Genomic DNA, 26,543 nt, shown 5'->3' on the forward strand with positions numbered 1-26,543 from the left:
GCTAACACTGCCACCCAGCTTTGTGTCATCCGCAAACTTGGAGATGCTGCATTTAATTCCCTCATCCAAGTCATTAATATATATTGTAAACAACTGGGGTCCCAGCACTGAGCCTTGCGGTACCCCACTAGTCACCGCCTGCCATTCTGAAAAGGTCCCGTTTATTCCCACTCTTTGCTTCCTGTCTGCTAACCAATTCTCCACCCACACCAATACCTTACCCCCAATACCGTGTGCTTTAAGTTTGCACACTAATCTCCTGTGTGGGACCTTGTCAAAAGCCTTTTGAAAATCCAAATATACCACATCCACTGGTTCTCCCCTATCCACTCTACTAGTTACATCCTCAAAAAATTCTATGAGATTCGTCAGACATGATTTTCCTTTCACAAATCCATGCTGACTTTGTCCGATCATTTCACTGCTTTCCAAATGTGCTGTTATCACATCCTTGATAACTGACTCCAGCAGTTTCCCCACCACCGACGTTAGGCTAACCGGCCTATAATTCCCCGGTTTCTCTCTCCCTCCTTTTTTAAAAAGTGGGGTTACATTAGCCACCCTCCAATCCTCAGGAACTAGTCCAGAATCTAACGAGTTTTGAAAAATTATCACTAATGCATCCACTATTTCTTGGGCCACTTCCTTAAGCACTCTGGGATGCAGACCATCTGGCCCCGGGGATTTATCTGCCTTCAATCCCTTCAATTTACCTAACACCACTTCCCTACTAACATGTATTTCGCTCAGTTCCTCCATCTCACTGGACCCTCTGTCCCTTACTATTTCTGGAAGATTATTTATGTCCTCCTTAGTGAAGACAGAACCAAAGTAATTATTCAATTGGTCTGCCATGTCCTTGCTCCCCATAATCAATTCACCTGTTTCTGTTTGCAGGGGACCTACATTTGTCTTTATCAGTCTTTTCCTTTTTACATATCTATAAAAGCTTTTACAGTCCGTTTTTATGTTCTCTGCCAGTTTTCTCTCATAATCTTTTTTCCCCTTCCTAATTAAGCCCTTTGTCCTCCTCTGCTGAACTCTGAATTTCTCCCAGTCCTCAGGTGAGCCACTTTCTCTGGCTAATTTGTATGCTACTTCTTTGGAATTGATACTATCCCTAATTTCTCTTGTCAGCCATGGGTGCACTACCTTCCTTGATTTATTCTTTTGCCAAACTGGGATGAACAATTGTTGTAGTTCATCCATGCAACCTTTAAATGCCTGCCATTGCATATCCACCGTCAATCCTTGAAGTGTCATTTGCCAGTCTATCTTAGCTAATTCACGTCTCATACCTTCAAAGTTACCCCTCTTTAAGTTCAGAACCTTTGTTTCTGAATTAACTACGTCACTCTCCATGTTAATGAAGAATTCCACCATATTATGGTCACTCTTACCCAAGGGGCCTCTCACAACAAGATCGCTAATTAACCCTTCCTCATTGCTCAAAACCCAGTCCAGAATAGCCTGCTCTCTAGTCGGTTCCTCGACATGTTGGTTCAAAAAACCATCCCGCATACATTCCAAGAAATCCTCTTCCTCAGCACCTTTACCAATTTGGTTCACCCAGTCTACATGTAGATTGAAGTCACCCATTATACAACCCTGAGATTGCTTTTCCTGAAGGCATATAATAAATACAAGATAGAATCAATGAAAGACCACACCAACCGGGCATGCAACCAATGTATAAAAGACAACAAATTATGCAAATACAAAAATAAATAATGATAAATAAGCAATAAATATTGAGAACATGAAATGACGAGTCCTTGAAAGTGAGTCCATAGGTTGTGGGATCATTTCAGTGATGGGGCAAGTGAAGTTGAGTGAAGTTATCCCCTTTGGTTCAAGAGCCTGATGGTTGAGAGGTAATAACTGTTCCTGAACCTGGTGGTGTGAGTCTTGAGGTTCCTGTACTTTCTTCCTCGGCTGCAGTGAGAGGAGAGCGTGACCTGGATGGTGGGAATCCCTGAAGATGGATGCTGCTTTCTTGCGACAGTGCTCCATGTAGATATGCTCAATGGTGGGGAGGGCTTTACCCACGATGTACTGGGCTGTATCCACTACGTTTTGTAGGCTTTTCCGTTCAAGGGCATTAGTGTTCCCATACCAGGCCATGATGCAACGAGTCAATATACTCTCCAGCACACATCTATAGAAGATTGTGAAAGTTTTAGATGTCATGTCAAATCTTTGCAAACTTCTAAGGAATTATGGTCGTGCTTTCTTTGTAAAGGCATTTACATTCTGGACCCAGGACAGATCCTCTAAAATAATAACACTGAGGAATTTAAAGTTGCTGACCCTCTCCACCTTTGATTCCCCCAATGAGCACTAGCTCATGGACCTCTGGTTTCCTCCTCCTGAAGTCAATAATCAGCTCCTTGGTCTTGCTGGCACTGAGTGAGAGGCTGATATTGTGGCACCACTCAGCCAGATCTTCCACCTCCCTCTCATATGCTTATTCATCACCACCTTTGATTCATCAGTGGTGTTGTCAGCAAAGTTAAATAAGGCATTGGAGCTGTGCTAAGCCACACGATCATAAATGTAAAGTGGGTAAAGAAGGGGATTTAGCACACAGTCTTGTGGTGCACCTGTGCTGATGGAGATTGTGGAGGAGATGGTGTTTCTAATCTGAACGACTTGGGGCTGCAAATGGGGAAGTCCAGGATCCAATTGCACAACGAGGTACTGAGACCATGGTCTTGAAGCTTATTGATTAGTTCTGAAGGAATGAGAGTATTGAATGCTGAGTGGTAGTCAATAAAGAGCATCCTGCTGTATGCAACTTCACTGTCCAGGTGTTCGAAGGTTGAGTGAAGAGCCAAAGAAATGGCATCTGCTGTTGACCTGTTGTGTGGTAGGCAAACTGGAGCAGATCCAAATCACTTCTCAGGCAGGAATTGCTGTGTTTCATCACCAACCTCTCAAAACACTTCATCTCTGTGTATATAATTGCAAGTAGACAATAGTCATTAAGGCAGGTCACCACATTCTTCTTACTTGAATTAAGGGAATTACCTCTGATGTTTGTGGATCATAATAGTTTATTGAAGGGTCTTGGCCTGAATTGTTGGCTCTTTATACCATACCTCTCCTTAAATGCTGCCTGATCTGCTGGGTTCTTCTGGCATTTTATGTCTGTTACTCTGGATTTCATTGAAACTTATCGAATATTGAAAGGCCTAGATGGAGTGGATGTTTCCTATAGTAGGGGAGACTAGAACTAGAGGACACAGCCTCAGGATACAAGGACGCCCTTTTAGAACAGACATGAGGAGAAATTTCTTTAGCCAGAGGGTGGTGAATCTGTAGAATTCATTACCACAGATGACTGTGGAGGCCAAGTCATTTGTGTACATTTAAAGCAGAGGTTGGTAGGTTCTTGATTAGTAAGGATGTCAAAGGTATGATGAGAAAGCAAGAGAATGGAGTTGAGAAGGATAATAAATCAGCCTTGATGGAATGCCAGAGTAGACTTGATGGGCCAAATGGCCTAATCCTGCTCCTATGTCTTATGGTCTTGCGGTTTCTTTTAACATTGTGACGACAAGTATTTGCAATTTGATGACCCGGAAAGGAGCTTTCTGATTTTCTTGAGCCTAATAGTGTGTTAAAGAAAGGAATCAAACAGTTGGATAAAGCAGCATAACAGCCCCAGTGAGTTAAATGAAAGATGGCAAGAGTCTGAATCCTTTGTTTTTATGTCAGATGACCATGACCACCTTGTGCACAATTTTTTGTTAGATTGCCATAAAGCAATGTTTCAGACCAGTGATTAAGCTTTCAATAAAATTCTATGGTCAACTGGATCACTGTTTTTTCCCTACTTATGGTTGCCTTGTATTCCAAAGGATCAATGAGCTAAATTACTTATTTTTGACAATTTTGGTTTCCTTCCCTACTCCCTCAGTGTAGATATCACTTTCTCAAACTTAGTGAATCTACTTTCCAAAATCGTTATCATTTTCCTTGTCACTGAACTTCCTGTTCCCAACCCAGCCTCAACACACCCACCTCTATCTTCTCCCAAAAGCGGGAGAAACACTACAACTTCTAACACACACCAAAACAAAATTCCTTCAAAAGACAGCCCCAAAACAATATGAAGAGTCTGAAGTCTTGCTTCTAAGTTGGGGAGTGGTTGTACTGGAAATAGTTTGGGGTGAGAAGCTTTCTTTCCACCAGAACCATTTGCTGGTGGTTTGGATCTCTTTCAGTATCTTGTTTTCAGTAGGTCTAGCTACAGCACATAGAACATAGAACATTATAGCACAGAACAGACCTTTCAGCCCATGAAGCCGACCTTTCAATCTACTCCAAGATCAATCTAGCTCTTCCTACCCACATAGCCCTCTATTTTCCTTTCATCCACGTGCCTATCTAAGAGACTCTTAACTATCCCTAATATATCCACCTCTACCACCACCACTGGCAGTGTGTTTCATGCACTGACCACTCTCTGTGTAAAAATCTTTCCTCTGACACACCCCTCCCCACCATACTTTCCTCCAATCACCTTAAAATTATGTCCTCTCCTATTGGCCGTTCCCACCGTGGGAAAAAGTCATTGGCTCTATCTATGCTTCTTATCATCTTGTACACCTCTATCAAGTCACCTCTCACCCTCCTTCACTCCAAAGAGAAAACAAAACAAACTTGCTCAACCTTTCCTCACAAGACATACTCTCTAATCCAGGCAGCATCCTGGTAAATCTCCTCTCCTCCCTCCCTAAACTGCCACATCCTTCCTCTAATGAGGTAACCAGAACTGAACACAACACTCTAAGTGTGGTCCAACCAGGGTTTTATAGAGCTACAATGTAACCTTGCAGCTCTTGAACTCAATCCCTGACTAATGAAGGCCAACACATCGTATGCTGCCTTAACCACCCCATCAACCTGCACTGCAACTTTGAAAGATCTATGGACATAGACCCTAACATCCCTCTGTTCCTCCACACTGTTAAGAATCCTGATATTAACCCTATACTTTGCCCTCAAGTTGGACTTTCCAAAGAGAATCATTTCACACCCCCGGATTGAATTTCATCTGCTACTTCTCAGCCCAGCTCTACATCCTGTCAATGTCTCACAACACTATCTACAACAACCTTCTCCACTATCCACAACACCATCAGCCTTCATGTCATCTGCCAGCCTCCTAACCCATCCTTTTGCTTCCTCATCCAAGTCATTTATAAAAATCACAAAGAGCAGTGTATTTTATTGGGCAATGCTCAGTTTGACTCCAAATGCACTAGCATCAACAGACCAACTATTTTAAATGATGAAACCCCTAGCCACTAGAATGTTTTAAATCAGCTTGGATAGATGTGAATCAATTATTGACTATCACTCCAATAGGTGAGAAGGTATGTCAAAGCAGCCATCTTTTTCTGTCTCTAGTGGTTGATCATATGCCTTGTAATTTGTTTTTATCCAATTAATTTAAATGTTATGAATTGTCTTTTGGAACATTAAGCTGGAGATTTTTTTCTCTCAACTTGTTTCCTCCCTGTTTGTTGAATGTTCATGCAATCATTTCCTGTGATCTTTCTTCTTTGCTTTTCTTATTAAGCTTGCTTTCAAATCACAGCAAGAGCCAGCACCATGAAAGGTTTCATTGCTTTGGCCTTGGTTTCTGCCTTCCTGAAAATGTGTTGGGCAAACCATGAGGGACAGCTGGCAAATGGTGCTGTTCTGACCAAGGTATGTCTCCCATTTAAGTATTTCTCATGGGACATATTTTTTAAATCTCTGTACTACCATTTTGGAGATTGTTCCAAATTTTGTGCAGTACAATATTCAACAAGCTGAGACCTTTCAGCAGGACTGGAGAAAAAAAGATGAGGGGTCAGAGTAAGAAGGTGGGTGGAGGGGAGAAAGAAATACAAGGTCGTAGGTGATACATGAAACAGTGAGAGGGGGAGGGATGAAGTAAAGAGCTGGGAATTCAAGTGGTGAAAGAGATAAAGGGCTGGAAGAGGGAGAATCTGATAGGAAAGGACAGAAGTCCATGGAAGAAAGGGAAGGGAGAGGACGTCCATCAGAAAAAGCGGGACCTCTCAGTGGCCACCCATTCTAATACTACTTCCATTCCTATTCCAACATGTCAGTTCATGCTCCTCTATTGCTGCGATGAGGCCACACTCAGGTTGGAGGAGCAACATCTTGTATTCCGTCTGGGTAGCCTCCAACCTCATGGCATGAACATCGATTTCTCAAACTTCCAGTAATGGCTGCAAACCCCCCCCACCCCCACAACCCTCCTTCACCATTCCCCATTCCCATTTCTCTCTCTCACCTTATCTCCTCACCTGCCCATCACTTCCCTCTGATGCCTTCCCTTTCTCTTTCTTCCTTAAGACCATAAAATATAGAAGCAGAATTAGGCCATTTGGCCCATTGAGTCTGCTCCACCATTTCATCATGGCTGATCCAATTTTTCTCTGAGTCCCAATCTCCTGCCTTCTCCCCATATCCCTTCTTGCCATGACCAATGAAGAATCTATCAACCTCTGCATTAAATATACATATAGACTTGGCCTCCACAGCTACCTGTGGCAAAGAATTTCACAGATTCACCACTCTTTGGCTAAAGAAATTTCCCCTCATCTCTGTTCTATAAGGATGCCCCTCTATCCTGAGACTGTCTCCTCTGGTCTTAGACTATCCTACCATAGGAAACATCCACACCACATCCACTCTATCAAGGCCTTTCACCATTCGATAGGTTTCAATTAGATCACCCCTCATTCTTCTGAATCTAGTGAATACAGGCCCAGAGCTATCAAACACTCTTCAAATGACAAGCGATTCAATCCTGGAATCATTTTTGTGAACCTCCTTTGAACCCTCTCCAGTTTCAGCCCATCCTTTCTAAGATATAACACCCAAAACTGCTCACAATACTCCAAGTGAGGCCTCACCAGTGCTTTATAAAATTTCAACATTACATCCTTGCTCTTATATTCTAGTCCTCTTGAAATGAATGCTAAAATGCAATGTTCCTCACCACAGACTCAACTTGCAAATTAACCTTTAGGGTATCCTGCACAAGGAGTCCCAAGTTCCTTTGCACTTCAGTTATTTTTGTATTTTCTCTCCATTTAGAAACTAGTCAACCCTTTTAATTCTTCTACCAAAGTGCATGACTATACATTCCATGGCCTTCTGCCCTGTCCTATCAGATTCTTCTTTCTCCAGCCCGTTATCTCTTTCACCAATCGACTTTCCAACTCTTTACTTCACCCTTCCTCCTCTCCTGGTTTCACCTGTTGCCTGCTACCTTGTATTTCCTCCTCCCCTCCCCCCACCTTCTTGCTCTGACCTCACAACTTTTTTCTCCAGTCATGATGAAGGGCCTCAAGCTGAAACGTCGACCGTTTACTCTTTTCCATAGATGCTGACTGGCCTGCTGAGTTCCTGTTTCTTAACAAGTCAATTTTTGATAGGCTGCACATCTGAATAGTGGCAACGTTATTCCGAGCTGTAGATTGGCTAGCTTACCTTCACATTTCATCTGTTCTCTCTTTATTGCTTTTTTAGTTGCCTTCTGTTGGATTCTAAAAGCTTCCCTATCCTCTAGCTTACCACTAATTTTTGCCCTATCGTATGTCCCTGTTACCGTTCATATAGTGACTAATTTTAGAGACTGGGAGTCCTGAGCTGGAAACATCATTAACCTGTTTAAATCGGGCATTTTGAAACCTGATTTAAATTTGAACAGCTGTCAAGGGAGACTGAAGCTCCCTGCTCAAGATGTTTAATAACTTTTCTAGTACTCCTCATGACACAAAAAAGCTGAAGTTTTTCCTCTCTCTCAGCATTCTTTCTCTCTGTCTCTCTCCTCATACCCCCACCCGGGCCCCACTCTGTTTCTCTCTCCTGCTTCCTTGTCTCCTCCTTCTCACACTTGCCCTTTCCTCTTTCCTTCTCTCTCTCTTTTTCTCTCTATCCTTTTTCTCCCTCCCCTTCTCCTTTCTCTCTCCTTCTATCTCTCTCTCTCTTTCTACCCACTCTACCCTTCTTCTCTCTCTCTCTTCCACAATTTGATTTTACACTTAAATTGGGGATCTGTGTCAACTGAGCTGCATCTATTACTGGAAACATTTTGGATTCTGTTGAAACATTTCAATTCAAGTGATAAAAATCATCATGGCAAACAATGGTGAATTTTGGAAAGGCAGACAAATTGATGGAAATTCTTTTGAATCAACAGGGTTAGTGGATGATTGAAATGTTAAAACTTCCCTTTGCAAATCTACTTAAGGTGCTGACTCCAAGATATTTGCATCTCAAATTTTACATTCAAGACAATATAGGGTATTCCACACATAATAATGCTGAGGCATAATAGAAACTAAAAGGAGGTAACTCAGGGTAAAAGCCCTGTTTCTGCAAGCTATATCTGAATAAAATGAGAAGTGGTGTGTTAACAGCTGTCTGAAGCTCCTGTCTTCTGTTGCAGGGAAGCCTGCACGAGGAGAAACTGCCTCTCCTCTTCCTGAAGCGTTTCTATGATGGTCTGTCTTACGATGGATTTGTAGGATTGATGGGAAGGAGAATGGCTGGCAAGTACAAAATTAATTTGAAGATTAGAAACTTCCTCTTGAATTCACTTTGCAGTGTTGGCAAGACCGAGTCCCATCGGCTTGAACTGGGTAACATATTTAGTCAACTGTTGTACAAGTTAAAGGCCAAAGTTTTTGGAGCCATGTTACAGCCAAGGCAGATAGAGATGGCAAGTTCACTTCCATAAAGGAATTTGAGGAACAAGTTAGATTTTAAACCAAAAAAAAAATCCCTCCTCTTTATGGCCAGTTGTGTAACTCCTGCATTTTATTTCCAGACTGTAACTGCCTTAATATAAACTTGAGTTCTCTGCAGTATTAATCCAGGTCTCTGGGCTAATAATCCAAAGTCAAAGTCAAAGTCAAAGTAAATTTATTATCAAAATACATACATGCCATCATATACTACCTTGAGATTCATTTTGTTACAGACATTTACATGAAAATAAAGAAATACAATAAATTAATGAAAAAAGATACATGTAAGATCCCATAACATAATCACCATGTTGCTGTGCTCCTAACAATGTAATCCTGCAACATAACCACCATGTTGCTATAATAACCCCATCGTGTGGCATTGTAGCATTATTATGTGGGCCCAGTCAGCTTCTACTTCCCATCACTGACTGCCCTGTGAGAAGATCGAGGTGAACTACCTTCTTCAGCCCCTGGTAAAAACCCTTGAGTAGGCAGATAATAGTGTTATGATCTGGAAGATTGTAAATGTTGCCAGAAGTGCTATAAATATACAAATATATTTCTTATTTCTGTTACAGGTACAAAGGAGATTCCTGTGGCTCAAAAACGTAAGTGCTTCCTAATAGATTTTTGCAATGAACATTGGCCAGATGATGTTTTGTGAGGGTCCAGCTCTGTCATAGAGCACAGACCCCTCTACTCAACCTTGGGCACCACGGTTAACGTGACACTGTTACATCTAAGAGCATCGGAGCTCAGAATTCAATTCAGACGCAAGGAGCCTGTACTTCCTCCCTGTGGAATGCGTGGATTTTCTCCGGGTGCTCCATTGTCCTCCCACAGTCTAAAGATGTACCGGTTAGTAGGATAATTGGTCATTGTGATTAGGCTAGGGTTGAATCAGAGGTTGCTGGGTACTGAAAGGGCCTGTTCCATGTTGTATCTCTAAATAAAATGAACCCACCTACCACATGACACGGACCATGTTTGTAGGGTCAGTTTAATTCACGTGTGGCCATCATTGACAAGGCCTTAGGAATTTTCCAACGCGGCGGGTGAAGGTAGAGAAGGCTGCTTGCAAGCTGGTCAAGTCTCCAATAAGGATATATCTATTTCAGAAATGAATATTTGATCATCAGGTAAAAGATGGTTTAAAAAAAAAAGTGAATCTGATTCCAAATGTTGAATGATTGCGAATTTGATTTAGGCTGAGTACAGGATTATAGGGTATAGATGTCAGAAGTATAATAGAGTGGAGTCCAAATTTATTATCACATGCACAATTACATCTATGTATCGATGCAATGAGAAACTTATTTGCAGCAGTATGACAGGCACACAGTGTCATATAAGCAGTATTCAAAAAACATAATTTAAGCATAAATTATATACAATTTTTACAAGAACAAACACAATTAGAACAAAGAAAATGTCCATTGTCGTGCAAAGTGGTCATAGTGTTGCTATCCTGAGGTAGTGATTAGGGTTGTGGAGATTTGTCCAAGAACCAAATGGAAAGGAAATAGCTGCTCTTGAAGCTGGGGGTGTGAGACTTCAGGCTTCTGTGTCTCCTGCTCGATGGTAGCTGTGAGAAGGTAGCATGAGCTGGACGGTGGGGATCTCGGTGATGATAGATGATGCCCTCTTGAGGCAGCATCTCCTGCAGATACGACAGATGGTGGGGATCGATGGGCCTGTGATGTACTGGACAGAGACCACCACTCTCTGCAGCTTCTTGCCTTCCTGTGCTTTTGAATTATCATATCTGACCATGATGCAACCAGTCAGGACAATTTCAGCAAGTTGTAGAAGTTTGTAAGAGTGTTCAGAGACAGGCCAAACCTCTTTAATCTCCTAGGAAATGAACATTCAGAAGAAATGTTGGGCAAAGGGATGTGATGGGCAGGGTTAATCCACTTGTGCCTTTGCCCATACCCTGATCTCACATTTGGCTTTTGTAGACTAGTACATATCGGTTTGTATGTACAGAATAGGGTGGTAATGAACTACCTTTGGATAACAAGGGAAGGTACAGGGGGAGAATAAACATGGGCAGGAGTGTCCAAAACAGTCAGCTGCATTATTTAGCCGTAGAGTCATAGAGCAATTGAGCACCACAGCACAGAAACAGGACCTTCTGTCCATCTCATTCATGCCCAACTATTACTCTGCCTAGTCACATTGACTGCACCCAGGACCATAGCCCTCCATACCCCTCCCATCCATGTACTTATCCAAACTTCTCTTAGATGTTGAAACTGAACCACTTCCACTGGCAGCTCGTTCCACACTCACACCACCCTCTGAGTGCAGAGTTCCCCCTTAGGTTCTCCTTAAACAGTTCACCTTTCACCCTAAACCCATGACTTCTAGTTCTAGTCTCACTCAACCTACGTGGGAAAAGCCTTGCATTTATCCTATCTATACCCCTCAGAATTTTGTATACCTCTAATCAAAACTCCTCTCAGTTCCCTACACTCCGGGAAATAAAGTCCTAACCTATTCAACCTTTCCCTATAACTCAGGTCCTCAAATCCCAGCAACGTCTTGTAAATTTTCTCTGCACTATTTCAATCTTACTGACATCTTTCCTGTAGGTAGGTGACCAGAAATTCACACAATACTCCAAGTTAGGCCTCACAAACATCTTATACAACTTGAACATAACATCCCAACTCCTGTAACTCAGTACTTTTGGGGCATTAAGACATCAAAGGATTCACTGAACAATTCCAACTTCATTGTTTGAATTCCTCACAATGACAAAACAGCATTTAAGCATAATCAAATCACTTTAACAAGTTAGCAAAATAGCAGATTAAAAGTGGTGTGATAAATAGAAACCATTAACTGGGCTCTTTGGGCCACATTGCTAGTGGGCAGGGATAGTGTGAGGGTTAAGCTAGACTGGGTTAAGGCTAAAACCAAATTGCTATGGAAACAGCAATAAAGAATCCTTTAACATCTGAGTGCAATGGTATCCCCGAGTCTCCACGCAGGATTTGCATGACTGACAGTAGCAAAAACCAGGAGGAAGCTACAGACACGATGAAGGAAGTCCTGAACACCGCCAGAGATGGAGGACCAGTAGTGTAACGGGCAGGAAGCAAGTAAGTTAGCCCTGGTATACGAGCATTTAGCTCAGGTGTCAGCTGGGCGCCAGGGACTGAAACTCAATAAAGCAGCCTGCTGGATTGGTAACATTTGTTCTGTCTGCAGGGAACATGGATGATTTCTTTGTTGGTCTGATGGGAAGACGAAACATGGAACTTGGTGAGGATGAATCTATTGAACTTATTTGTCAGCCCTTTGTTTTAGCTTTCACGACAGAAGTTTTGCTTTTGGATCTAGAAATGCCTAAGGGGCTTTAAAGAAAACGGTGAATATTAAAGAGATATGGAACTTGAAGACCTTCACCAAATCTTACTTAAACAGAATCTCTAGAACTGCAACAAACAGAACTACAAGGTCTCCAATAAAAGCCGGATTATTAGAAATGCATTGAGTGGATTATAAAATGCAGACACCCTTGGGGTGATAGACAAAATTGCCCACCATCTCCATTCTAGCTGGGAATAATGTATCACTGACAAGACCAGCATTTATTGCTCATCGTTAAATGCCCCTTGAGAAGGTGGTGGTGAGCTGCCTTCTTGAACCACTGCAGTCCTTCTGGTGAAGGTGCTGTTGGGGAAGGAGTTCCACTGTTTAGACCCAGTGGTGATAAAGGAATGGTGATATATTTTCCAGTCAGAATGGTTCTTGGAGGAGAACTTGTCTCATGGTGTTCTCCTGCACCTGAAGTCCTTGTCTTTCTTAATGGGCTTGGGAGATGGAATTGCCTGGGTAAGTTAATGCAGTATGTTTTGTATATGGTGCACATCCAAACTTGTGTGCTGTTGGTGGAGAGAAGCATGGGTGGGCGTGTGGATGGGGTATGGTCAAACTGGCTATTTTGTCCTGAATGGTGTCAAGTTCTTGAGTGTTGTTGGAGCTGCATTCAGCCAGGCGAGTGGAAAGTGTACCATCACACTCCTGACTGTCCTCCCATCCCCTGGGAGGCCTCGGCCATCCAGGGTCAATATTAAGAGAAACAGGGTCAGCAGTGGAAAGTGCTGATTATTTTGCCGAATGTGTGGTTTTGGCACATTGGAGTAAGTAGCCTATTCCTGCTTCCCGTTATGTTCTTAAGATTTTGGCAACTATGACCATTTCTAATTATTATGTGTGAATCTTTAACCCACTGTGCAGTTATATTCTGTGGAATTATCTATAAAGACTTTGTTTCCCTCAGGAAGCCACATAAATTTATATAAGTGATATGCGACCCTCAACACACCAGAAGCTGGTGTGTTGACCTGGGAGGCGGGGAAATTCTACAGATAGTTTTAAACTTAAATGCTGAGAAAAACAAGGGAAACAATTACCTTAATATCCTTGCTGTATTTGCTACTAAGTAATGGAACTCAGAAGAAAGAACAACTTTAACCTGATTTGGCTTGATAATTGGGGTGTGCAGATGGAACTGGGAATATGACAAAGATAAATCTATTAATCTTTATTCTAATGCAAAGCATATTAAATTCTCTTTGCTATTATAATGCAGGTGTTAATTGATCATATAACTAGGATTTGGTGAGATTCATGTTAAAGAAAAGGCTTGCATTTATAGATTGTCTTGCAAAAACACTGCAAAGTCCTTCACTTTGAAGTGCAGTGGGAAATCTGCCAATGCCTAACAAGTGCGCACCAGTGGCAATAAAATCAGTGAATGCATTAATTTCTGTTGTTCAATGACGAGGAGTTGCCCAGGACATACAGCTTCCTGAAACTCAGAATATAAAAATACTGCAGACGCTGGAAATCTGAAATCAAAACAGAGAATCCTGGAAATACTCAACAGGTCAGACAGCATCTGTGGGAGAAGAAATGGTTCATGTTTCAGGTCCAAGGCCCCTCGTCCAAACTGGGAAAAAGAAAACAAGTTAGTTTTCTATAATGGATAAGATGGGGAAGGGATGGGTAAAAGAAAAGGAATATCTCTGATAAGGTGAGACCAAATTAGTAAATGGAGGCAGTTAGAGTTTGATTACACTTCTTTGTCTGTGTTACGTGTTGCTAAAGGCAGGGATGTGGGACATGCTCTGGAGATCAGGATGTACTAATGGAGAAAGGTAAAGCGAGCTCACATGATGCCAGGCAGAAATGACTGATTCTGATACAGACAAAAAGATAGAGCGAGTTACCTAAAGTTGGAGATTGCTGTAACTGGAGCTCAGATAATCTTTAATGTCCACAGAACACCAGCCTAAGGCTTCCCAGCAACTTAAAACTGACTTGTTTTTTCCTCTTTCCCAATTCTGGGGAAAGGTCTCGGACCTGAAACATCAACTTTGTTCCTCTTTCCACAGGAGGTGACTGACCTGCTGAGCGTTTCCAGCATTTTCTTTTTAATTATTGAAATTCAAATTATGCCAGATGATCTTAAACATCTATAGAACAGCAGCCTGGGCCTTGGTTAAATTTCTCATTGAAAGACGGCACCCCTGGCCTTGTAGCACCCCCTTAGTGCTTTAAGGTGTCTACTTTGATTACATGCTCCATTCCCTGGAGTAGAGCTCAAACCCATGACCTAGTAAAATAGAGCCTGATCAACTTGTGCCTTGGCTGAAAAGTGAGCTAAAGAATTTAAGTATTAATTTCAAATATCACATTTAAACAGATGATTCAACTGCTTTAAATAAAGATGTTCCAGAGAGAAAAGGACACAGCACATCCACCAATTGCAAGCTGAGGTAATAATTTCATACCTTACAAATATTTATATATGTCATTAAAGGTGGCACAATTTCATCGCAACTGAATGTGGATGTTGTTGTTTCAGCTCCTTTCTGACTTGGACAAGCTCCTGCTACAACCCCTGTCAAAGCATGAGATCGGTCACTTGGAGTTGCATGGGTCAGTAGACTGACCTATCGTGCTTCTTCCAGGACCGCTACTCTGTTTTGGTTCCCCTTTTGATTGTGGTCAGGAAGCTGCTGAGGTATCCCTGACGTCAGTTGCAGCCCCCGCCTTAAGCTGACACACGAGGGCAGAGCAAGGCCACGTCCTCCCTTGGGCCTGCTCAGCCATCCAATCAGGTCATGTCTGATCTCTGCCTCATCTCCATTTATTCACTTAGTTCCTTACGATATAACATCCCAACAAAAATCTAGCCATCACTTTTGCAACTTAAGGAAATAGTCTTATTCCCTACACAGTGGGTAAGTACTAGGTCCTTATTATCCATGACAAATATGGGCAAAAATATTCCTGCATATCACAAGAAGACTCCGATACCATGAGGCCCTCTCCTTTGTACTCAATTCACTCTGCAAATAAACATAAAGATACCCCACAATGCCCTAAGAGCAATAACATACATTAATTTACATGTTTAAATACATAAAAAGAAATGATATGAGCTAACTAAGTACTTGTATTAAAACTTACAAGCAGTGATTGGTTTTGAAACCGCAAGGTGCAGCAGTGTAAACAAAGACCACTCTCTTCCAGATGAGTGCGCAGAGGGAGCCACTTGACACAAGTGGTCTGGAAACTGATTACCTTTTATAAACAGACAATGACTGGTTTCTCAGTGTGTACATATATTTAAATATATTAGTTCAAAAAAAATTTGAGATTGTGCCGGTGAGGGTTGGGGGTGTTGGTGGTAACCACAGATCCATGCATAGCAAATCAGCTGAAAAGGAGGACAGAGTGTTTTGAAAGCCTTTCAAATTGCACTGACTATTGTGTGGTCAATCTTCTTCTCCCTGCCCCTGCTCATCCCTCATTTTCTGTCAACCTTCTCTTCCCCTGAAGGTAGCGGCTCACCATGTGAGTCAACCTTCATTTTGTCCACCCGAACGACACCAAGCTATTTGAGCTCATATTAACACTGCTCTCATCTGTTAGCTACCCCAAGACCTATTGTCCTTTTCGCTGATCCACCTTGAGTTGAGGTCAGATATCAGCACCTGTGATTTTTATATCTTCTGGCTCTGCATTTACTAACTGTAAATTAAACAAAGCTCTGCTCTGTCTTTAGGGCTTGTGGGTCCATTTAACGTTGGAAGGAATCGGGGCCATTCGAAGGAAGTGATTGCTCCATCTACCAAAGTACACACCTTTCCAAATTAAGCTAGTAAATGTGTTTTACACAAAGGAGAATCATATTTACATTAGAATTATGTGTATACTGTATTTAAACCCTGCGTGGGTGTGGTGACTTTGGTTTCAGAGAATCAGTGTCTATCTTCGTTGGCAGCCAAGGAGATGAGGAAGAAATTGTGCTGAGAACCCAATTCTGGAGCTGGAACTGGTGTTATGCTTTATATCATCTTCCCTACTGTCCACTCTAAATAAATATGCACTTTCATTTAATGTTATGATTTCAGTGTATCTTGCCCTTTAACTCTTCATGTTCCTGTGGTCTGTGTGTGCAGAGATCAAAGTATGGTTCAGTATGTTACACTTGTGTTCTGTGTCTCCTCTACCTCCGTCAAACACTGCCAAACCCACACTGCCTTTGTAATTTCAAGCAATCTTGCAAACAGACAGCTGTGGAGGCCAAGTCATTGGGTATATTTAAAGCAGAGGTTGATTGGTTCTTGATTAGTAAGGACGTCAAAGGTTACGTGGAGAAGGAAGGAGAATGAGGTTGAGTGGGATAATAAATCAGCCATGATGGTGGAGCAGACTCAGTGGACCAAATGGCCTAATTCTGCTCCCATGTCTTATTGTCTTATGGTCTAATCTAGCCACAGAGTTCACATTTCCTCACAATCAGCCTTTCAGTTTCTTCTTTTAGGAGTTTCAGTTCAAAGGGTCTACTTGGACATTTTGTTGTTCAGAAACTTTCCACCTTGCCTATAACAGTTCTGACAAGCTCCAAGTTGCCTGCCTGTTTAGCGCCTTTCCCATATAAAACATATGCACTCCCATTCTACAGGACTCCTCTTCGTGTGCATTTACACTTCAACAAATCCTTCACCACTCTATAGAATTCAACCCACCAAATGACTAGAATAAAATTCTGCAGAACCTCTTTCTGTCATGTCCACAGTGAAAGGCCTTGGGATAATCTAGAACAGAAGGAACAGTGCTAGGAGTGGGCGACTTGGCCCTTCAATTCTGTCCCACCGTCCAACATGATCACGGCTGTTCTACCCTGGCATCAACTCTTCTTCTGTGCCACTTCCACATAATCCTAATTTCTTGATCTTTCAATAATCTAATTACCAATTCACTAAACCCCTGCAATGAACCAACCATCCTCCACAATCCTCTGGAGCAGAAAGTTCCAGAGATTTACAAGCCCCCCCCCCCCCACCACCACTAAGAGAAGTTATTCTTATATGCCTCAGCTTTAATTGGCTGACTTTTAATCTTGTCACTTTGTCCCCTCTTTCGAGACATTCCTACTGGTGGGAAAATCTCCACATCTAGCCTCTCGTGCCCCTTTGGGATCTTATAAGATCACCCGCATTCTTCTAAAGAAGACAGGTCTAAATTTCTTGAGCTGCTCATGATAGAACAACCCTCTCATCCCAGGAATTGGCCAGGTTTAAGTCATTCTTGTGCACATAATAATCTGGGGCAGTGGGAGCTCCGTGAGTAACTGGCCATTTCTTTCCTCTGTAGCTCTGTATCAATGAATAAAACTCAAGTCACATACTTGCAGAACAGGTAACATAGCATTTATAGAATAAGCCATGAGGAACTGGTTATTTATTTGAACATAGAACATATAATGGCCAGTGATATTACCTACTCCAAGATCAATCTAACCCTTCCCTATCATTCTCTAACACTTGACATTTCCTTGCTGGGATTAAGATTCTATCTACCATATCTATGCCTCTTATAAATTTATATACTGTACTTCTGTCAGGTTTCCCCTCAGCCTCTGATGCTGAGGAATAAAGGATCCAAATTTGCCCAGTCTTTACTTACTTATAGATCAATGCACCTTTTATAGCAAGATTATATGTTTTATAATTTTATTTACTTATAGATAAACCACTCTAATCCAGGCAGAATCTCTTCTGCGCCCACTCCAAAGCCTCCAAATCCTTCCTATAATTAACCAACCAGAACTGAACACAATACTCCAAACGTGGCTTAAACACAGTTTAATGCAACTGCAACATGGCTTTCATAATTTTATACTCAATGCCTAGACTGATGAAAGCAAGCATATCGTACACCTTCCTTACCAACCTATCCACTTGCATTGCCACTTTCAGGGAGCTATTGACTTGCACTTTGAGATCTTTCTGGAACACTGCTCCTTTCTGGAATAAGTTGGACAAACTATGTTAAACGCTGATAATCTATTTCTTTCATGTTATTATATCATATATAACAACCCTTTGAGCAGGCTTATCCCATGTAACACAATTGTCTCACTGTTGTAACCTTGTCCTTTTAAGCAATCAGACTGGAAGATGGAAGTACTTGATGCAAAAGCAGCAGGGGACACTTACCCACCCAGTGTCTGCATATGTAACAGCACACTGTGATATTCGTAACACTTGCAAAGCTGGTAATCTCCAAACTGAACTTTGATGTAACCTGGTGCGACCTGTTCGTTGCTTTTTGTATTCGGGTGCGCTAGCTGACTGATACCCACACTACTGTTAGCAATTAGTCTTCATGAGCATTTTTTCTCTCAAATAGGTCATGCAGTGCCAAAAGAATAAATGCCAGCATGGAGCTACAGGAATGATTTAGAGGGTGGAATCTTTATTAAGCAAAGCTATTTTATGGGTGAAAAACAGAGCAGAAATAGCTTGAATTTTGTCAGAGAATTCCCTCTCAGTAACTGATGACATTAATAATATTTATCTGACCTTAAAACTTTATTTAAAATGATAGTGGGAGGGAGAAAATTCTTTAGAAAAATAGAATGACTCTTTACAACAAAATGTGAGTTGACAACAATAATTGCGTAGTTACCAAGTGACTCACAAGGAATGTGGCAGAGACGTGTCCTCTCTATGGACAGCCCATTGAAACCTAGAAATACTGTCGAGGATGTGAAAATAATGAAAGGCTCTAACTAGCTTCTTGCTGGAGGTTGGGAGGACAGGGGATGCCTCCTGGACATGCAGAAAGTTGTGCCTCAGTTGCACCTCCTCCTGGCCGAACAGAGAATGGCACGTTCACCAACTGTGGCTAAGCTTTGCAGCTTCATTTTCCCAGACAGATTATACTGCTGCCTTCAGGCCTTTGAAGGGAGACAGAGGGGCAGGAAAACAAAGAGGCCGTAAAAAATTCCAATTCTTCTTCCTAAAAATGAGATCAGTTGTTGAACATTTCCAGGTCACTGGGTCCCCAGTGGCCTTTCACGACCCAAAAGGCACCATTCAGAGATTGATGATTCCTCATAACTGCTTTAAACATTGAAAATAATGTTGCTGGACCCTGCCCCAACTTAAATGTCTTTGTAGAGCTGCAGTCCTGACTTTGGTGCACTTTCACAACAACACCTTTTATGAAGAAGTTGCCAGGAATTGAGGGCCTGATTTGTGGGGGTAAATTGGCTATGCTAAGTCTTTATTCCATGCAATGTAGGAGGATGATGGGTGACCTTATAGAAATGTTTAAGGTTGTTAGAGGCTTGGATAAGGTGGATGGCAACAATCTTCTCCCCAGGGTAGATGAGTCCAAGACTTGGGGGGGTGGTGGGCTGGGTTTCAGGTGGGAGGGGAAAGATTTAAAAGGGACCTGTGGAGCAAAGGGTGGTGAGTATATGGAACGAGCTTCCAGAAGAAGTGGTTGACACAGGTATTGTACTATAACTCCAACCAAAAAATTACTAGAATGGGGCATGAGTGGATCAATAGCACAGATACAGACCACTTGGCCTAACGAATCCATGCCAACCAGATACCCACCCAGCTAGTCCTAATGTCCTGCATTCAGCCCATATCCCACTAAGTTTCACCCCTCCATGTACCTATCCAATTGCTTCTTAAGTGACACTATTGTACCTGTCTACAATGCAAAATTGATCCACTCATGCCCCATTCTAGTAATTTTTTGGTTGGGGTTATAGTGCATTGTAGAAGAAATGGATATTTATTCTGCTAAAAAGACATCAGATGCCTTGGAGTGTGGCTACTGAATCAGACTGCATTGTAAAACTGAAATGATATAAATCGTGAGCACTTGCTACAACACAAATCCGTTTATGTTCCAACAGGAATTTGAAAGATCGTTGTCCTTTCAATTAACCCAAATGAAAGGATGGCCCTATTATTGTGAAGAAGATTAATGAGAAGTCCCATGCACTGCTAGACATGGGCAATGGAGACTTGAGTGAGGTTGCTAGATTCTGCATGCATTGTTGGTACCTTTGTTATATTTGCTACCATTAAAATCAGGCTTTGAACAGACTGATAATGGCCACGGAAATGTGTGGAAAATGGGTTTGTACATAGTTAGACAATAACAATATACAGTAAACATAGAACATAGAATAGTACAGCACAGTACAGGCCCTTCGGCCCACACTGTTGTGCCGACCCTCAAACCCTGCCTCCCATATAAGCCCCCACCTTAGATTCCTCCATATACCTGTCTAGTAGTCTCTTAAACTTCACTAGTGTATCTGCCTCCACCACTGACTCAGGCAGTGCATTCCACGCACCAACCACTCTCTGAGCAAAAAACCTTCCTCTAATATCCCCCTTGAACTTCCCACCCCTTACCTTAAAGCCATGTCCTCTTGTATTGAGCAGTGGTGCCCTGGGGAAGAGGCGCTGGCTATCCACTCTATCTATTCCTCTTATTATCTTGTACACCTCTATCATGTCTCCTCTCATCCTCCTTCTCTCCAAAGAGTAAAGCCCTAGCTCCCTTAATCTCTGATCATAATGCATGCTTTCTAAACCAGGCAGCATCCTGGTAAATCTCCTCTGTACCCTTTCCAATGCTTCCACATCCTTCCTATAGTGAGGTGACCAGAACTGGACACTGTACTCCAAGTGTGGCCTAACCAGTTTTATAGAGCTGCATCATTACATCGCGACTCTTAAACTCTATCCCTCGACTTATGAAAGCTAACACCCCATAAGCTTTCTTAACTACCCTATCTACCTGTAAGGCAACTTTCAGGGATCTGTGGACATGTACCCCGAGATCCCTCTGCTCCTCCACACTACCAAGTATCCTGCCATTTACTTTGATTAAACATATATGATTAAACATCAGAAAATCGTATTAGTCAACTTAAAGGACCTTTAAATGACAGGCACGTGGATAGGAAAGGTTTGGAGGAACATGGGCCCATGCAGGCAAATGTGACTGGTTTAGTTTAGCATCTTGGTCAGCATGGACCATTTGGGCTGAAAGGCCTGTTTTTGTGCTGTATAACGCTATGATCCTATTTATTGAGTAAAACCACATTGCACCATTCATTTTCCAACTGGGAAACACATTGCCAATCACTATAGGAAAGGGGAAAGTGGCACTATTAGCCTACCCTTCTACAAGTCAGTACATGTTTGTGGTCTCTCCAGCGCGAATGTTTCTGAATAGTCGAACGGCCTGGATGTGAGTCATTTCAGTCCCAAGCACTACATTTTCCCTCCTACCTCTCCATCGCTCTGCCCTACTTTGAGGCACTCTGTATAAACTGCCTCTTTGACTTGTCTTTGACTTGTCTCTGCGCATCTTCCTCACAAAGGTGGTGAAGAGTAGTTAAGGAACAGTCAGATGTAGTCACGGTCACAGAAGGGGGAATCTGATAGGAGAGGACAGAAGGCCATGGAAGAAAAAAAAGGGGAGGAGCGCCAGAGGGAGGTGATGGGCAGGTAAGGAGATAAGGTGAAAGAGAGGGAAATGGGAATGGGGAATGGTGAAAGGGTGGGGGGCATTACCAGAAGTTCAAGAGATCGACAGTACCCAGACGGAATACAAGGTGCTGCTCCTCCAAGCTGAGTGTTGCCTCATTGCAACAGTAGAGGAGGCCATGGACTGACATGTTGGAATGGGAATTGAAATGGGTGGCCACTGGGAGAACCCGCTTTTTCTGGCAGACGGTGTGTAGGTGCTCAGCAAAGCGGTCTTCCAATTTACGTCGGGTCTCACTAATATACAGGAGGCCACACCGGGAGCACCGAGTGCAGTAGATGACCCCAACAGACTCACAAGTGAAGTGTCACCTCATGTGGAAGGATTGTATGGAGCCCTGAATGGTATTGAGGGAGGAGGTATGGGGGCAGGTATAGCACTTATTGCTCTTGCGAGGATAAGTGCCTGGCGGGGGGAGGGGGGGGTGAAGATTAGTGGGGAGGGATGAATGGACAAGGAGTCGCATAGGGAGCAATCTCTGTGGAAAGCAGAAAGTTGGGGGAGGTGCAGGGGTGAGGAAAAGATGTGCTTGATGGTGGAAGTTAAGGAGAATTATGTGCTGGTCACAGAGACTGGTGGGGAGGTAGGTGAGAACAAGATCCCTGGTGGGGTGGCGTGAAATAGAAGAGATGTGATTGAGGACAGCGTTAATGGTGGGGGAAGGGTAGCCCTTTTCTTTGAAGAAGAAGGACATCTCCTTAGTTCTGGAAATGAAAAGCCTCATCCTGAGAGCAGATGCGTTGGAGATGGAGGAATTGAGAGAAGGGATGGCGTTTTTACAAGTGACAGGGTGGAAAAGGGTATAGTTCAGGTAGCTGTGAGAGTCCGTGGGTTTATAATCGACATCAGTAGATAATCTGTCTTCAGAGATAGACAAGAGATGGAGAAAGGGGAGGAAACTGTCAGAAATGGACAGGTAAATTGCAGGGCAGGATGGAAGCTGGAGGCAAAGTTGATGAATCGATGAGCTCTGGATGGGAACAGGAGGGTTGAAGACAGGAGAAGGGGTCATCGGTACAGGCTGGAGAGTCCTTGCCAAAGAAGTGGGCACAGAGACTGAGGCTACAGAAGTAGAGTTCAGCGTTGTGACGGGTGTGTAACTTTCTCAAACTTCCTGTAATGCGCCCCCCACCCTTCACCATTCTCCATTCCCATTTCCCTCTCTCACCGTATCTCCTTACCTGCCCATCACCTCCCTCTGGTGCTCCTCCCCCTTTTTCCTCCTTCCGTGGCTGCCTTTCCTGTCCTATCAGAATCTTCCTTCTCCAGCCCTCTATCTCTTTCACCATTCAACAATACTTCCTGTAATGTGCCCCTTCTCTCACACCTCCCAGTGCGATGCTCTTTTTGAGCATAAATCTTCATGGTCAAGATTCTATCTTCACTTTGAGGAAAACCTCCAACTCATTTCCAGTATATCACTGTCTCTGTGTCTAAATCTTGGAACTCTCTCCCCAACACTGGCGGGAGGAGAAGATGGCGGCACGACGCAGCGCACGCGGCCGTTCCGAATGATTATCGATATGTGTAACTAGGGGCCGTGCATCAATCCGGATTTGATGGGGGACAGCCGTGAAGCACAAAGGAACATCTGGAAAAACTTCTGAAATGCCTGCTTCGCTGCCGCTGCTACTGTGCAATCGAGAATCTCTGGAGACGAAGGCCCCAAATCCTCTGCTTTGCGTATCGCCTGCTGCCGGGGACGGGGTCGTAACGCTTGGTATAGATGATGCTCGGTGCATCGGTGTCAGAGAGCTGGTCGGAGGCTCGGAGTCAGATTGTGGTCAGATGCTGCATCGGCAAGTTGGCGGCACTGGAGGCTTACCGTCTGCGTGAGATGATGGGACTTTCAAGAGACTTTGAGACTTTTACTGTGCCATGGTCTGTTCTTATCAAATTACGGTATTGCTTTGCACTGTTCTAACTATATGTTATCATTATGTGGTTTTTGTTAGTTTTTAAGTCGGTTTGTTATGTGTTTCCGTGATATCATTCTGGAAAAACATTTTTATCATTTCTTAATGCATGCATTACTAAATGACAATAAAAGTGGACTGCGTGTCCTCATAATCATAATAACAATATTTTCACCAGAAGGACTGTTGCAGTTTAAGGCGGCATACTCCCACCTTCCCAGGGGGCAATAAATGGACGAGCAATAAATGCCAGCCTTACCAACTATGATCACATTCCATTAAATAAAATAACTTGGACTTTCAGATCATTAGCTTAAATAGCAAAAATCAGAATCGGGTTTAATATCATTGGCATATGTCATGAAATGTGTTGTTTTGCAGCAGTGTATTGTATGTAATAATAATTGGAAATTACAATAAGAAATACAATATATTTGTAATGCCCTGGTTAAGACTTCTACTGCTAGGTTGTGAGGTAATTTTTTAAAAACAGTTTTATGAAAAAAGCAGTGTTTGTTAGTAACAGTGCTTTTGCTTCAACTAAAGATAAGGAGCCATATTGTCGACCATAGGAATGTCGTGTCAGTCAATCAGGTTTGTCTTGGTACATGTTGCAACTTTCTGCCCAGTGGAGTGCCATAGAATATCTGGGAGGGCTAGGTGGTATCAGATTTCTGAAGGGCAGTAGACCGGTTTGAGGTCTTTAGGTGGGAGCTGCGGAGCGGAGCACAAGGGAAGATGCAAAATGCCACTTGAAGGAGAGACTCTGTCGCAAGAAATGGTTTGTGCAGATGAATGGTTCGAAGGAGGAAGTACCAGTATTCCTGAGTTAGCCAGTTTGTTTGAGATGGTCTTTGAGGGAAGTTCGAATTGTGGCTGGTGTCCTTCATGCAAAACATGGGTTCAGCACGTGAGCAAAGTGATACACCCAACTACTCCAGAAATGAGCTCCAACGTTTATGTGCACATTGGACTGGTTTAACTCTAATGGGCCCTTTTTCCCCCTGTTAACTGTTTGGTAAAGTTGGAAAATTAGTAAATATCCTCTCTTCACAATTTTGTGCTGGTGTACAATCTGTCATTTATTGATAATTGTGTATGGGGCAGTATTTGTACAGCATTCACCACAGTCACTGTTCCTTACTTTCCTGTTTGGTGGAACCCAGATCATACCAACCCTTGATGTGCATTGCTTATGAAAGGAGTTCTTCTCACCGCTGAGTCACGTGGCCATTAGCGGAATTAGCTGATGAGCCAAGTTTGTATATGGATGTGGTGAAATGGTTGCATCTTTTTAAAATAAATTAAATAAGTAGATTTAAATAAATTAAATCTGCAATGAAAGCAATAAATTATTGAGGTAGTGTACATGGATTCAATGTGTATGCAGAAATGCAGTGGCAGAGGGGAGGAAACTGTTCCTACAATGTTGAGTGTGTCTTCAGACTCTTGTACCTCCTCCTTGATGGTAGCGATGAGAAAAGGGCATGTCCTGAGTGATGGAGGTCCTTAATGATAGATGCCACCTTTTTTTGAGGCAACACATTTGAAGATGTCCTGGATGCTAGTGCCCATGATGGAGCTGGCAGAGCTCACAACTTCCTGCAGCTTTTACTATTCCTGTGCAGTAGCTCCTCCATACCAGATGCTGATGCAACCAATTAGAATGGTCTCCATGTACATCCGTAGAAATTTGTGAAAGTCTTTGGTGTCATACCAAGTCTTCTCAACTGCCTGATGAAATATTCAAGATCCACAAGATATAGAAGCAAAAAAGGCCATTTGGCCCATTAAGTCTGCTCCACCATTTCATCATGGCTGATCCATTTTCCCTTTCAGTCCCAGTCCCCTTCATGCCCTGACTAACCAAGAATCTATCAACCTTTGCCTTAAGAATACCTAATGACTTGGCCTCCACAGCCACCTGTGCCAATGAATTCCACAGATATACCACTCTCTGGCTAAAGAAATTCCTCATCTCCATTCTAAATGGTGTCCCTCTATTCTGAGGCCATCTTCTCTGGTCTTAGACTCCCGAACCATAGGAAACATCCTATATCGAGACCTTTTAACATTCTATAGATTTCATTGAGGTTCACCACCCCTTGATTTTCTGAATTCTAGTGAGTGTAAGCCCAGAGCCATCAAACACTCCTAAATTGACAATCCTTTCAAACCCAGGAAAATTTGCAGGTGCTGGAAATCCAAGCGATACACTCAAAGTGCTGGAGAAACTCAGCAGGCCAGGTAGCATCTATGGAAATAAGTAAACTGTCAATGTTTTGGGCTGAGATCCTTCATTAAGACTGAAAAAAAGGTGAGAAGTCAGAGCAAGAAGATAGGGGGAGGGGAGGAAGAAGTACAAGGTGGTAAGTGATGGTTGAAAGTTGGGGGGGTGGAAGTGAAGTAAAAAGCTGGGAAGTTGATTGGTGAAAGAGATAAAGGGCTGGAGAAGGGGGAATCCTATAGGAGAGGACAGAAGGTCATGGAAGAAAGGGTAGGGGGAGGAGCACCCGAGGAAGGTGATGGCAGGTAAGGAGATAAGCTGAGAAAGAGAAATGGGAATGGGGGAATGGTGAAGTGGGCGGCAATTACCAGAAGTTCAAGAAATCGATGTTCATGCCATTAGGTTGGCAGCTACCCAGATGAAATACAAGGTGTTGTTCCTCCACCCTGAGTGTGGCCTCATCATGGCAGTAGAGGAGGCCGTGGACTGACAAGTTGAAATGGGAATGGGAAGTAGAATTGAAATGGTTGGCCATTAGGAGATCTCTCTTTTTCTGGCAGAGGTAGGTGCTTGGCGAAGCAATCTCCCAATCTGCGTCGAGGCTCACTGATGTAGAGGAGGCCACACCGGGAGCACCGGATACAATAGATGACCCCAACAGACTCACAGGTGAAGTGTTGCCTCACCTGCAAGGACTGTTTGGGGCTCTGA

The 26,543-nt window shown here is 42.9% G+C and overlaps 1 protein-coding gene across 3 annotated transcripts in view; it reads left to right on the plus strand.

Annotated features, from left to right (window-relative positions):
- Positions 1-16,195, plus strand: part of tac3a (tachykinin precursor 3a) — a 42,938-nt gene extending 26,743 nt beyond the window's left edge. For 2 of the 3 annotated variants that reach the window (XM_063037415.1, XM_063037414.1), the window contains 6 exons: positions 5,591-5,721; positions 8,483-8,585; positions 9,365-9,394; positions 12,006-12,059; positions 14,509-14,581; positions 15,877-16,195. In XM_063037415.1, coding sequence (XP_062893485.1) covers positions 5,623-5,721; positions 8,483-8,585; positions 9,365-9,394; positions 12,006-12,059; positions 14,509-14,581; positions 15,877-15,895 — 378 coding nt within the window. In that variant the 5' untranslated portion in view covers positions 5,591-5,622 and the 3' untranslated portion in view covers positions 15,896-16,195. The remainder of the gene's footprint in view (positions 1-5,590; positions 5,722-8,482; positions 8,586-9,364; positions 9,395-12,005; positions 12,060-14,508; positions 14,582-15,876) is intronic. The other variant, XM_063037416.1, reaches the window with a different exon arrangement.
- The last annotated feature ends 10,348 nt before the right edge of the window (positions 16,196-26,543 follow it).

The sequence above is a fragment of the Mobula hypostoma genome, chromosome X1, assembly GCF_963921235.1.
Source record: "Mobula hypostoma chromosome X1, sMobHyp1.1, whole genome shotgun sequence".
Taxonomy (NCBI): Eukaryota; Metazoa; Chordata; class Chondrichthyes; order Myliobatiformes; family Myliobatidae; genus Mobula; species Mobula hypostoma.